Source organism: Adiantum capillus-veneris, chromosome 9 (genome assembly GCF_014529385.1).
Source record: "Adiantum capillus-veneris isolate H3 chromosome 9, ASM1452938v2, whole genome shotgun sequence".
NCBI classification, from domain to species: domain Eukaryota; kingdom Viridiplantae; phylum Streptophyta; class Polypodiopsida; order Polypodiales; family Pteridaceae; genus Adiantum; species Adiantum capillus-veneris.
In genome coordinates, this window is record NC_140939.1 from 123630647 (window position 1) to 123642916 (window position 12270).

The 12270-nt window shown below is 43.5% G+C and overlaps 1 protein-coding gene across 1 annotated transcript in view; it reads left to right on the top strand.

The window, feature by feature from the left end:
* LOC147451118 (sodium/hydrogen exchanger 1-like) overlaps positions 1-11368 on the top strand; it is a 36128-nt gene extending 24760 nt beyond the window's left edge. Inside the window, exons 9-15 of the mRNA XM_086520864.1 lie at positions 8874-8940; positions 9019-9119; positions 9216-9317; positions 9487-9625; positions 9714-9776; positions 9864-9947; positions 10490-11368. Of these exons, the coding sequence (XP_086376990.1) occupies positions 8874-8940; positions 9019-9119; positions 9216-9317; positions 9487-9625; positions 9714-9776; positions 9864-9947; positions 10490-10885 (952 nt within the window). The 3' untranslated portion in view covers positions 10886-11368. The remainder of the gene's footprint in view (positions 1-8873; positions 8941-9018; positions 9120-9215; positions 9318-9486; positions 9626-9713; positions 9777-9863; positions 9948-10489) is intronic.
* Positions 11369-12270: the final 902 nt, after the last annotated feature.

The following is a 12270-nucleotide window of genomic DNA, read 5'->3' on the forward strand; positions in this document are numbered from 1 at the left end:
GAAAAGAGCTCCAAAATCTCTCGCAATAAGCGTCCACTATATCCTTCTTGGTCATCCGAAGATGGTTCCAAGCAGTTCATGTGTCGCGTTCATACTCTCGAGTCAGCCGTGAAGAAAGAAAAAGCCTTTTGAATTTCAACCATTTAACTAGTGCTGTCTTGTTTAATAGAAGCATGGGCCACCAAGTTCGAGCATTCCCCTTGAAGTAAGAGGCAACTCTCCGAATCTTAGAGGGATCTGAGTAACGCCCTCCTGAGAAAGCTATGTCAAACTGCTGTACAAAAGACAAAGCCTTCGAAGCATCTCTATACCCAGAAAATGTGTCAAATTTAATTGATTGTCCACCTTCCTTAAACTCTCGGACTTTCTTGCTTTTGTCTTCCAGAAAGTCATACTTGTTGGCTTTATAAAAATTCTTCTTCTTTGCATAGAAGCTACTGTCATCAGAGTCCGAACTATCTAAAGACGAGTCCTTTGTAGAACTGTCAACCACGGAGCAAGATTTAGGCTTCTTTGCCTTTTTCTTGCCCTTTCCGAAGCTTTGCTTTTTGCTTCGCTTTTTGCCTTTTCTGTCTTCTTCACTCGAGTCAGAAGAGCTAGAAGAAGAAGAAGAAGAAGAATTGGATACTCCTTCAAATCGAACACGCTTCTTCTACTTTCTTGCCGATTCAAAAGTAGACTGACGACCCAAATAACCCGGGAAGTCAGCGCCTTTCTTTTGATTTTTGTCGTGCTTTTTAGCTTTGTTCTGCGCGTCAAAAAGCTGAGTAATTTTTGCATCAACCACCTCTTCTAATTCTTGCTCTGTGTATATCCTCGAAGTAGGAGATTCTTGAGAGCCGGTTTGAGGGGTGGTTCTGTGGTCTGCCGCCACTGTGAGTGCACCTCATCGAAAGAAGTCCGGCTCATATATTTTGCAAATTTCGGGTCCTTCGCAAAATTAAGCATCATCTTTGTCGCATCACCGATCAATCGTCGACGCTCCATCTCTTCGAGTTCCGCCTGAGTAGGCTGAGGCGGGCCATACTCCTCGCGTGAATCTTTGTTGTGATCTCTTTCCGCATCTCCAGAGGCAGAGGAAGTCGATTGATCTCTGCGTGAAGCCATAAGTGCCGCGTAAAAAGGATCAGATTTCCCATAGAAGAGAAATCGACCGTGCTCTGATACCACTGTAACAGACTTGGACACTCCAAGTTGAGAATCTACCGCGACACCACAAATAATCACTTCAAAACAGTTCATAGTTCACACTTGATTCGACACTGGCCCGGCAGAGTTCCGTGCCTAGAGATATTGGCCCCAAAGATTGGAGCCCCTTTTCGGTATTTCTTTTTGTATTAATCTGCAACTCAAAGTACAAGCGAGTAGCCGGGACTCACTCTCAGACTCTGCGTCCAGATGCTCTGAGAAGTGAGAGCCCAATCTACTTAGGCCCTTGTCACACTGGGGCGCCTGTCCTTCGTGAGCTAGATGGCCTTGACCACCATGTCCTTGTGTGAGAGCAGTCCTGCTTACAGCAGCCGGTGGAAATCCTGCCACACTGAGTGCAGGTGATAAAGTCAAAAAAGTTGCTCCCCGTCCAATCAAATTGCAAGAACAGTGCGTGCGCCGAAGTTGGGCGGGCAAGGGAGGCCGGCACACTTTTGAGGAAAGTGTGCCGCTGAGGTGGACAACCAGCTGAGCTGTGAAAAAAGGGCCAGCGACCCAGTGTGACAAGGCGATGCGTCGGCACAACAGCTGATTGGTGCATTCAAGGAAAAGTGTCGTCTCCCTGTCCCAATGTGACACAGGCCTTATTTAAAGAGTTTACAAGGGATGCTAAAAGCAGAGCCAAAAAGCTGAAAATCAAAAGCTTTTAAAATAAAGCACTTCCAATGCTTTCCTCACAAGCGATTAGGGTAATTAAAAATAAAGCAAAAGCTTTCCCTCTCTCTTGCAACTTGCATGGCCAAAAACAAAGCAAAAACTGTTGCTGCTTTTTTTTTTTTCCTGCTGCTGCAATTTCCGCCGCAAAACGCGGCATCCGTAGAGCTTGCCGCGTGTCAGTGATTACGCGATTTCCGGGGCTTGCCACGTCAGCATTTCAATGTAATTTTTTGCAGCAGTCAGAGGGTGTGTGTGTGTGTACTGGCCAGCCACGTCACCGAGTTGTGACAGCTGGGATCTATTCCATTGGTCGGAACTTGGTGGTGCCACGTCACTGACTTGTCACATTCAGCAAGAGGAGACTCTACGAGAGCAAAGCTCCGGATCTTTATAAGTTTGTAGCACTTGCTAATACATCTAGGACTACTAAATTTGTAGCATTTGCTACTACAGCTAGGACCACTAAGTTTGTAGCACTTGCTACCACAGCTAGCACTCCTAAATACCATCAAAACCCCAAGAAGCCTCAATTTCCGTCAAAGCAACTTCAACATCAATGGCCGAAGAAGAACCAGAAATCTGCTGACGTGTCAAGCCATTGAAGAACTGAGCCAACTTGCACATCCCGGCCAAGGGGCCTAAACCTTAAGAAGTAGGGGCAATAGAAGAAGAAGAAGCAGAAGAAGTTCCCACCAACTTATGGGACCCCGTCTGATGGGGCCCAAGTGCCCAGGGGCATAATAATAAAATAAAGCAGCTCACATACACACAAAATCATTGCGGTACTGGACCGATGACGTGAGAGTTGTACGGCATCTCCGGATTTTGCACTGATGACGTGGCAACAGTACAGATTTCCGTGTTTTGCACTGATAGGTGCTAACGTGGTAATGTATGGAATCCCTTGTTTTGCGCTGGCAGCTTTGGGGCAAGCTGCTTTTGGACCATATGCTTTTGAGTTTATAGCTTTTCATGTAAACTGCTTTTAAGAGGCCAAGGGCCTTTAAACATGTGCCATGGGCTCATTCTTTGGTACGCTTCCGTGTGAAGGTGCAGAGCGTGGAGTACCGGCTTGTACTGAGTTGAAGAAATATAAAGAAATATTGAAAGGGGCACCAAGGTTTGGGGCCAATGCTCTCTTGGGGTGGAACTCCGCCACTCCATGTCTCGTGTGTTGTGCACTCTATATCTCTTTCGGACACACGAGAACTCTCTATCTCTTTCAGTTAAGTTGTTATTTGAAGTGCTTAAAGTTGTTTAGTCTGTTCTTTTACGTTGTCACGTGGTGCCCGTCCCTGTTACAGTGGTATCAGAGCTTCAATCGTGTGCTTTTTTGAAAGCATACTGGTTCCACCAAAGAGCAGATAGAATCTTCGCGTCCCAACCCCAGACTTATTAGCCACTCCCACTCTTCCTCCATCGCGCATTGGGCGCGCTCCCGTCTTCATCGCTTTGTCTTACATGGCATAAGCCATAAGGAACCCAAGACATGGCGTTCATGGATTTGGCAGAATACTTGCAGTTTCTCCTCGACGAGCTTTGCAACATTTTTTTGCGGCATCCTTAGCAGAATCTCCCGATGCTGCAAAGTTTTCAACGATTTCTGAATTATATGTTACCTGTAACAGACTTGGACACCCCAAGTCGGAAATCGAGCACGACACAGAAGGGAATCACTTAAAAGTACTTCATAACTTTATCACAATTCCCTTGAGTCAACACGGCCTGGCGTAGTTCCGTGCCCAGAGGTATTGGCCCCAAAATCTAGCGCCCCTTTCGATATCTATTTTTATATAAATGCTTGAGCAAAGTACAATTCCCGCGGGACCTCTGCTCACGGACTCTGCGTCCAAATGCTTTGCAGAGTGAGGCCCCAAGGGCTCTATTTATTCTTACAAGGGATGCCCCAAAAGCCATTAGTTCAAAAGCAGTCAATCCCAAAAGCATCTGGTCCAAAAACTGTCCCCAAAAGCAATCAGCACAGATTGCGGAAATCCGTACTGCCTGCGACGTGGCATGTCAACGCAAAACGTGCGGGTCCGTATTGCTGCCATGTCAACATGCCATTGCAATTCACAGGATTCCGTATTGATGTTCACATCATTTGCAAAAATCTGTATTATTGTCCATGTCAAGGGGCAAGGATGCCACATCATCAATTTGTGACATACCTCCCTCTTGAAAAAATTGTAATCGCCCTTGATTACGCGTGGAAAATCAGGCATAAGCCATAAACCAGCTCAATAGACACTGACTCTAAGTACCAACGCACTAGACAACACAAATCGAGCACTTGTACAAAGACAACAGTCACATCACATTCGGATCATATCATATAAAATCCATTCTGATCTAGGAACATGATTACTAGCAACGTATTTAGCAATCGCATCTAGATCCACACCGGACCTTACTAATGTTGCATTAACTAATCCTTATTGCGATCATCATGTCCATAGATTTCTCAAGATCGAAATGATGCAGTCATTTCGTTAATCATTCCATCTTTCAATCGTGCACTCAAACACAATGACATGTGTGAGTAATCATTTCGGAGAATTCCAGTTCATCAATCAGACACTAAGTTTATAGTGAACAAAGTGTTTCAATCATTTAGTCCTAGTCATCTTTTTGTTGTGTAGCCATCTCATCCCTTGGGAACTCTTGATGCGCTCCACAGTTTCATTCAATCATTCATCATCATCATTCAAAAGTGATAATTCTTATCTCGAATCGTGATTGAGTTTATTATGGAGCTGTCATTGCTCCCAATTCGTCATCATCTCATTCTTGATTTCACCTGTTATCTGTTCACAAATAGCAGGATCTTCCAAAAAACATTAATTTCATACATAAATTAGAGTCATCTTTGGAAATTCCTATTTCTAAAGTTTCTTCATTCATTGAACATGCAGTTCACAAATTACACACTTAGTTCATACTGAACATAGTGTTTCAATTATTCGGTCTAGTCATCTCAATTGTCCAGAAGTCTCGATGCACCTAGATCCCTGTGTAGCTATCTCATCCCGCAAGAACTCTTGATACGCTCACCACAATATCCAGTCATCTCATTTATATGGGAATCTTGATGTATGGGAATCATTCATCATCATCATTCATTCAAATTTCAAACAAAATTCATGATTCTTATCTTGAATCGACGGATTCATTCCTAAGCTATTGCTCGCGATTGCATTTAGATGAAAATACGCAAGTTGATGGCAGCTTTTGGGCAAATTGCTTTTGAGTTTAGAGATTTTTGGGGCTCTGCTTTTGGGCATCCCTTGTACTTATAAATAAGCGGGCAGGGCCTCACTTCTCAGGACATCTGGACGCAGAGTCTAAGAGTGAGCACCTACCCGCTCTCTTGTACTTTGAACAGAGATTAATACAAAAAGAAATACTGAAAGGGGCGCCAGTCTTTGGGGCCAATACCTCTGGGCACGAAACTATGCCGGGCCATGTCAATTTTGTGAACTGTTTTGAAGTGAATCTTTGTTGCATCGCGGTAGAATCTTGACTTCGGGTGTCCAAGTTTGGGGTGTCCAAGTTTGTTACATTGGTATCAGAGCGCGGCCGATTTCTCTTCTACCGGGAAATCAGATCCTTTTCTTGCGGCACTTATGGATTCCAATAAGAAACATTCGACTTCTTCTGCATCTGCGAATGCGGGAGGAGATCACGAAGAAGATTCTCATGAGCAAACAAAGGAAGAGTACGGCCCACCTCGGCCTACTCAGTTCGTGAAGAAAGACACTAGAATGTAGACATCTAGGAACCTCTGGTTGTAGTCTTTCATGGTTTTCGTGGCAAGCATTTTCTAGGTTTCCCTATTCTGCCACAAGGTGTACTTCAAATAGGGATGTCATGTGGCCCCGGGGAAAAATATTCTTGAAAGCTTGCCAAGTCCTTGGAGCATGCGGCTTGGTAGCTATAGAACTCCACCACTGCAAAGCATTATCCTTGAGAAAACCTGCAGCTCTAGAGATCTTTGATTCTTCAATGTAGTTCCCCAAGGCATAGATATTGTCAAGCTGTTGCAGGAATTGTAAGGCTTTTTGTCTATCTTCACACTTGAAAAGGTGAAAAATTTCACTGCATATCCACCATCCTTGAAGTCCTTGGGCTGATGTAGTGCAAATCCAGGACGGGGATAGTACGGGTAGGCATACAGACTCCAACCGTTGTATCTAGGTGTTGGTGGGGGAGGTGGTGGCAAAAGTAGTGGCAAAGGCGGTTGCACCGGGTAGCACCATGTTCCTAAAAACTCCCCCGATCGGAATAGAAGACTGTGTAGGTTTTCAAGAAGAGGCCTGTGTGCATTCTAGTGCCGGAGGAGGAGGAACAACAGAGGTGGCAACATGTAGTTCAGAAACTGCTCAAAGCTCTACAGAATTAGGAGGTTCTGATAAGGGTGCCTCGAGAGTATGTCGTAGAGTTTGTCAAGGAACTGCAGGTACTCTGTATTATCAAGAAGCACCATCTTCCTCTGTTTCTTCTTGAAGGGACTATTATGCTTTGAGAAAAGCAGACACCTGAAGCTTTGATATCACTGTAATGGGAGGGCACCACGTGCCAACTGAAAAGAACAAACTAGAACAGACTTTAAGCACTTCAAAACAATTGAACTGAGAGAGAGAGAGAGAGAGAGAGAGAGAGAGAGAAATGAAATGTTATACTAACGTCTTCAAAAGGCCAAAGTGACCTATGAGACCAGAAAGTTACAATGTGGTGGATCTGATACAAACTCAAAGTAACAAGATGATAAAATGACAGAATGACAAAATGTACAAAATAAAATACTATGGAATCCTAAACTGCTAGGTGTGGACTAAGCAGCTAAACAGCTAGCAGGGATAGCTAGATCACAGGAGATCCAGCATTGGTCGCTGGTGGATCTCATCAATCTCCTCCATGGTCAGTACTCTGACCGGGCGTCCTGCATGTCGAGCCAAAGTGACCCGAATCCTCTGATGCGGCCTCCGTCGATGTTGTGTAGTCCTCCGCAGTCGTGGGCGTCTGGATCTCCCCATCTCAGTCGCTCGTTCGATCCGTATGCCTCTGGTGTAAAGCGACGAGCTCTGCTGTGGTAGTAACTCCTCCGGGTGTCCAGTGGTGGCAGCTCTAAAGAAGTCTGTGATCTGTCTCTGCGACTGGCTAGCCTCTCCTCTCATTAGGCTCTCTCTGTGTCTGTGCAGCTCGAGCAAAAACAAACCCAGGCATCTCTGATCCTCGTACCGCATGACTCTAGAGAATGGTCCAAAGCCCTCTCTGAACAAGCAATGGAAGCGGCCTCGTATCTCGTAATAGACAGGGCAGTGGCATGTGTAGTGCAACTCTGTCTCACGCTCGATGTCACACAGGGGGCATGTCCTGGCCTCTGTTGGTACTCCACTGTATCTCTCGGTCTCGATCTGCAGCTAGTGTGAAGATGTGCGTATCTGGCCAATAGCACATCGTATCCCATGAGACGTGGGTGTCCATGTATCTGGGCCTCGTGACAAAACCATCCTCTGTAAGTTGGAGGAGATGCTCTCTGTAGAAAGCCATCTTCGTGCCCAGCTCTTGTGTTGGCTGTATCCAAAATTCGGTATTTCATTATATTGCTTCAACAGGTTATAGGTTCGTGGGAAACCCCTCTGCTTCCTACAATTGGGAATGTCAAAAGGAGGCTCCCCGTGTATATATTTAAAGGCCCTTGGCCTCTCAAAAGCACTTCTATGAAAAGCTTCACATCCTAAAAGCAAATAGGCTGAAATTTGGCTCCCAAAAACAGCCAGTGCAAATCACAGAATTGCGTACAACAGTCAACACAAAACCGAGCCTCTTGTCCATACAGCTTTTAGGGTTTAGAAATTAGGGTCCTCGGCCAAGTTCTGCAAGTTGATCAGGGTTAGGATTTTAATCCTAACTCTCTTTGTCTTTAGTTTGAGGTTTTAGTCCCTCGGCCATCTACTGTTTGTTGGTTAGTTTTCTGCCACATCACCACCTTGTGACATGATACTAGCATGTTATGGCTTACACCTTCACGGGAGCTAGGTACAAAGATGTTTTTCTACAACAAAGATGTTCTGCCACGTCACCACCTTGTGACATGATACTAGCATGTTATGGCTTACACCTTCACGGGAACTAGGTACAAAGATGTTCTCCCACCTCACCACCTTGTGACATGATACTAGGTACAAAGATGTTTTTCTACAACAAGCATCTTCTTTGAGCTCCTAAGGATGGATTTATCATTCACCCTGTATATATGGACATGCATCTCTCACATGGCTAGCATCAGAGATTGAGGAGCATTTTTTATGCCATTGTCTTGTTTATTACGAGGTGAGAGGACGTTTCCATTGCTCATTTTGTGATTTGGACCACTTTTTACAGTCAGAACAGAGATGTCTGATTTATACTTGCTGCTAGAGATTCGCAAGTTGTGGGTTACACTCTTTGGAGAGAGCACAGCTGAGCATCAAGGGCCTAGTCTAAAGAGGCAGATTTTTGACCTCCTTAGGCATACATGAAGGAGACTCCAAGGGAGACCTCTACCCTGTTTACAATTTGATCGCTTTTCTAGAAAGTAACCAACAGCAACTTGCTTTTTTGGAAATTAGTAGCATTTCCTCAAAGCTACTAAGAACCCATCTTAATTCAAATGCTTGCCTCTTGCGCGCAACATTAACTCTATTCGGAATTTACTCAAGACTATGGAATATTCCCCACTTGGGGCTCCCCTCACCGGCAATGTGACACACTTGGAATATCCTTTACTTAGTGTCTCATATCATGAGTATAACTTTGTTCTTCCATATCATACATCAATGTATGTACATAACTAGCATATAAATAGTTGTTTACATACATACATTACATAACTAGTATATAAATAGTTGTTTACATACATACATGAGTGTGGGCTTTCCTTTATGTCATTAAGCAACAGTCAACCTCAATAAGGAGATGGATGCGTGTTCTCATACATATTTGCCAATTGAAAATGTGAACAGGCATTCAACTGATCGGGAGATTGCAATTATGGTTCTTATGCCCTACCTTTCATACATGCTGGCTGAGGTACATTATTTGTGTTAGCTTTTTAAATCTGATCAATGATATATGTCCATATATTGCATTAACACAGTCATTGTGCAGTTGTTAAAGCTAAGTGGTATCCTTACTGTTTTCTTATGTGGCATTGTTATGTCACATTACACTTGGCATAACGTGACACAAAGTTCCAGGATAACAACGAGGTAAGTTTACAGAACTCTTTAAAGTGAGCAGTTTAGCGGTGCAGCTAATTAGGTTATGAAATTGACACTAGTATTAATTATTTTTTTGAAATGCAGGCACATGTTTGCAACTCTTTCCTTCATCACAGAAACATTTATATTTTTGTATGTTGGAATGGATGCCTTGGATAAAGAGAAATGGAAAAAGACCAATGTGGGGTGAGTGACTCTTACACACAGTTTTTTCCTTATGTGTATTATGCTTGGTCTACTGTGGTTGCCATTCACTCAACATGACAAGGACAATGGAACAAAAAAAAGTTGTCTACGGTAAAGCTAGGCCTTGCAAAGTCTTTTAATATCTCTTGAGACTTGTGTCATCATGCAGTCCTGCCACTTCTCTCGAGCTCTCAGCTACGTTGCTTATGTCTGTCATCATTGGGAGAGCTGCCTTTGTGTTCCCTTTATCTACTTTCTCGAATATTATGCGGCGAACCTCGGGCACACGAATCGGCTTTCGCCACCAGGTCTTAAGAATAACCTTTGAAAGAGCATAGATGGATGCTCATGAATTGTGCAAATGAATGGCTTGATAAGGTTCCTTTTCCTTGATAGGTGATTATTTGGTGGGCTGGCTTGATGAGGGGTGCTGTTTCTATAGCGCTTGCTTACAATCAGGTATGCTTTTGTATGTTTTAATACTTGCTTTTCTTGGCAATGACTCCATGATTGATTACTTTCTTTTTTTCCTTGGCAATGACTCAGTTTACCAATGCTGGCGTGACGAGAAGCCCTGTCCATGCTACAGTGATAACCAGTACCGTTATCGTCGTACTTTTTAGCACTGTGGTAACCTATCAATCAGAGACATTATGCATGTGTGTGGTGTGTGGTGATGATTGGTGGGTAGGTGGGTGGGTGTGATGTGAGTAGAGCCCAACAAGGAGAGGTGTGTGCTGGTGCATGTGTGTCATGATTGTTTTCTTCTTCTCATGGCCTTAGGAAAGCATTGAATTCTTGAGAGCAATTGTGGACCATTGGATAAAGCTCGTCGACTAGTGCCACATGGCAAATTAATGATGGGAAACTATTTCTTGTGAGATTATAAAGAGGGGCATTAAGTAGGGGGTGACACACACTCTCTCACCCTCGTATGTTGGCCAGTGTGATTTTTCACCTTGTTTCCATAGATCTGTGGTTACATTTATTAGATAGCAAATGTTTTATATGAGATGGACCTTCAGAGAGGTTTCGATCATACTACAAAGGCATGTGAGACATAGCATAAGGGGTAAATGTTGTCTTATAATAATAAAAATTCGGTGCATGCATGTGTATTTGCGTGCATATTCATGTACAACCCACTGATATATATTTTTGCACTGTCTCAGGTCTTTGGAATGCTAACCAGGCCTCTTGTTGAGTGGTTGCTACCTCATCATATGAGGTCTGGCAACGTCTCTCCAGATGCTAAAAGCTTGTTTGAATACGATGATATTGACAGACGCCTCTTAGGAGATGGTTCATCTGACGAAAACGTCTTCTCCACAAGACCCAGCAGCTTACAAATGCTCCTTAGGGCTCCAACCTCAACAGTGCACTACTTTTGGCGAAAATTTGATGATGCTTACATGCGGCCAATGTTTGGCGGAATGCAAGTGGATTTGCCACGACAAAACAACTCGATTTCACACGACAGACGTGCAAATAACGGACATGCGAGTGATTCCTCTCCAGATTCATCAAGACACGGCTACTACAGAGTTTTGCCGGTTACTGAGGAGTAGACTTGAGTGTATGTATTCGAGGGAAAAACAAGTGCACTTCTCCAACCAGAGTGTCAAAATTGTGTGTGTAGAGGTGTGTACATCGTATGTGCACTCATTTGCGTGTCATTGTGTTGACATTGTGCGGATGTTTACATCTCTTTGAGTTTGTAAACAATTTGAACTCCCTCATATCCATCCATGTACATTATAAGCCAACAACTAACCCTAGTTACAAGGTCTCTAACTCATGGAAGTTTTGGCACCAGCATGTTGGACCAGAAGAGCCACTTTTGCCATAACCTGTACAGGCTAGAATTCATTTTCTTTGGCCAGTCGCCGTTGAGATACGAAGCTTCACCTTGAAGGAAACCTGCAAATTTTTTACATGTGTAGACACCAACAGATGTTGAAAAATTTTCACCTTCATTTGCCTTATCCGCATTTTCACTAAATCTGGATGCTTTTTTGTACATCAATTCAAGAAATTTCAATTTGGTCTCATGAATACTTTGTCTTTTTTGTACAGGAGTTAGAAGCCATTGTCAATGCAAAAAAATTTAATTTAGTCTCATCAATACTTTTGATTGTCTCCGTGCTAAACATTTAGCCAGTTTTCTGCAGGGAAAATTCAAAATTCAGTCAGTTTAACCACATTTTAGCCACGAAGTTTTATGAACGATTTTCTTCTAGCTCTGATGAGAGGCTAAATTTTGGTTTTGATTGAATCATTGCAAAGTTTGTAAGGCTCTCTTCACATGCCACACAATGTTGGCAAGCACTGGGAACTACCCTTACCTAATGGGGTCCCTATGAAAGGGCATATCAGTTTGCCCTTCTCGGGACACAATATCGCAAAAATTACAAGCTAATTTTTGTGACTCGGCAACATGTTTGATGAAGAATGTAAGAAAGCAGCATTGTCCGTCTTGTTTAAGCAAAGCTCATGCCTCTTCCATTGGTCATCTCAGACCCAAAGAACTGGTTTTTTGAAGCTATGAGGGCTTCCACATGCTCCTCACTTTGAGAAGCTTCTTAAATTCAAGAGGGTGGATGAAAGACCCCTTCATTTTGAAGGTGCACACCGAGTCCTATTGATTGCACCAATCTTCTACTCAAATGTGCTCAAAAGCTCTTTTCTTTTCGGTCGGCCACATACATCCTACTCTGCTTGCTGACCCACCTGTTGAGACGTCCCTGTGCTAAGGCTAAACATGTGGCCACTCGAGCATTAATTATCAAGAAGATGCAACTAGTGCAGCATGCCAAAATGAATTTAAACCCTGCCATAGTGGCATACACAAGGTGATATACCAACCTTTTACTTGCAGCAATAAGAGAGGTTAGTGAAGCAAACTTTTGGTTCAACTTTGGTGATAACTCATTAAATGCAAGCAAAGCTATGC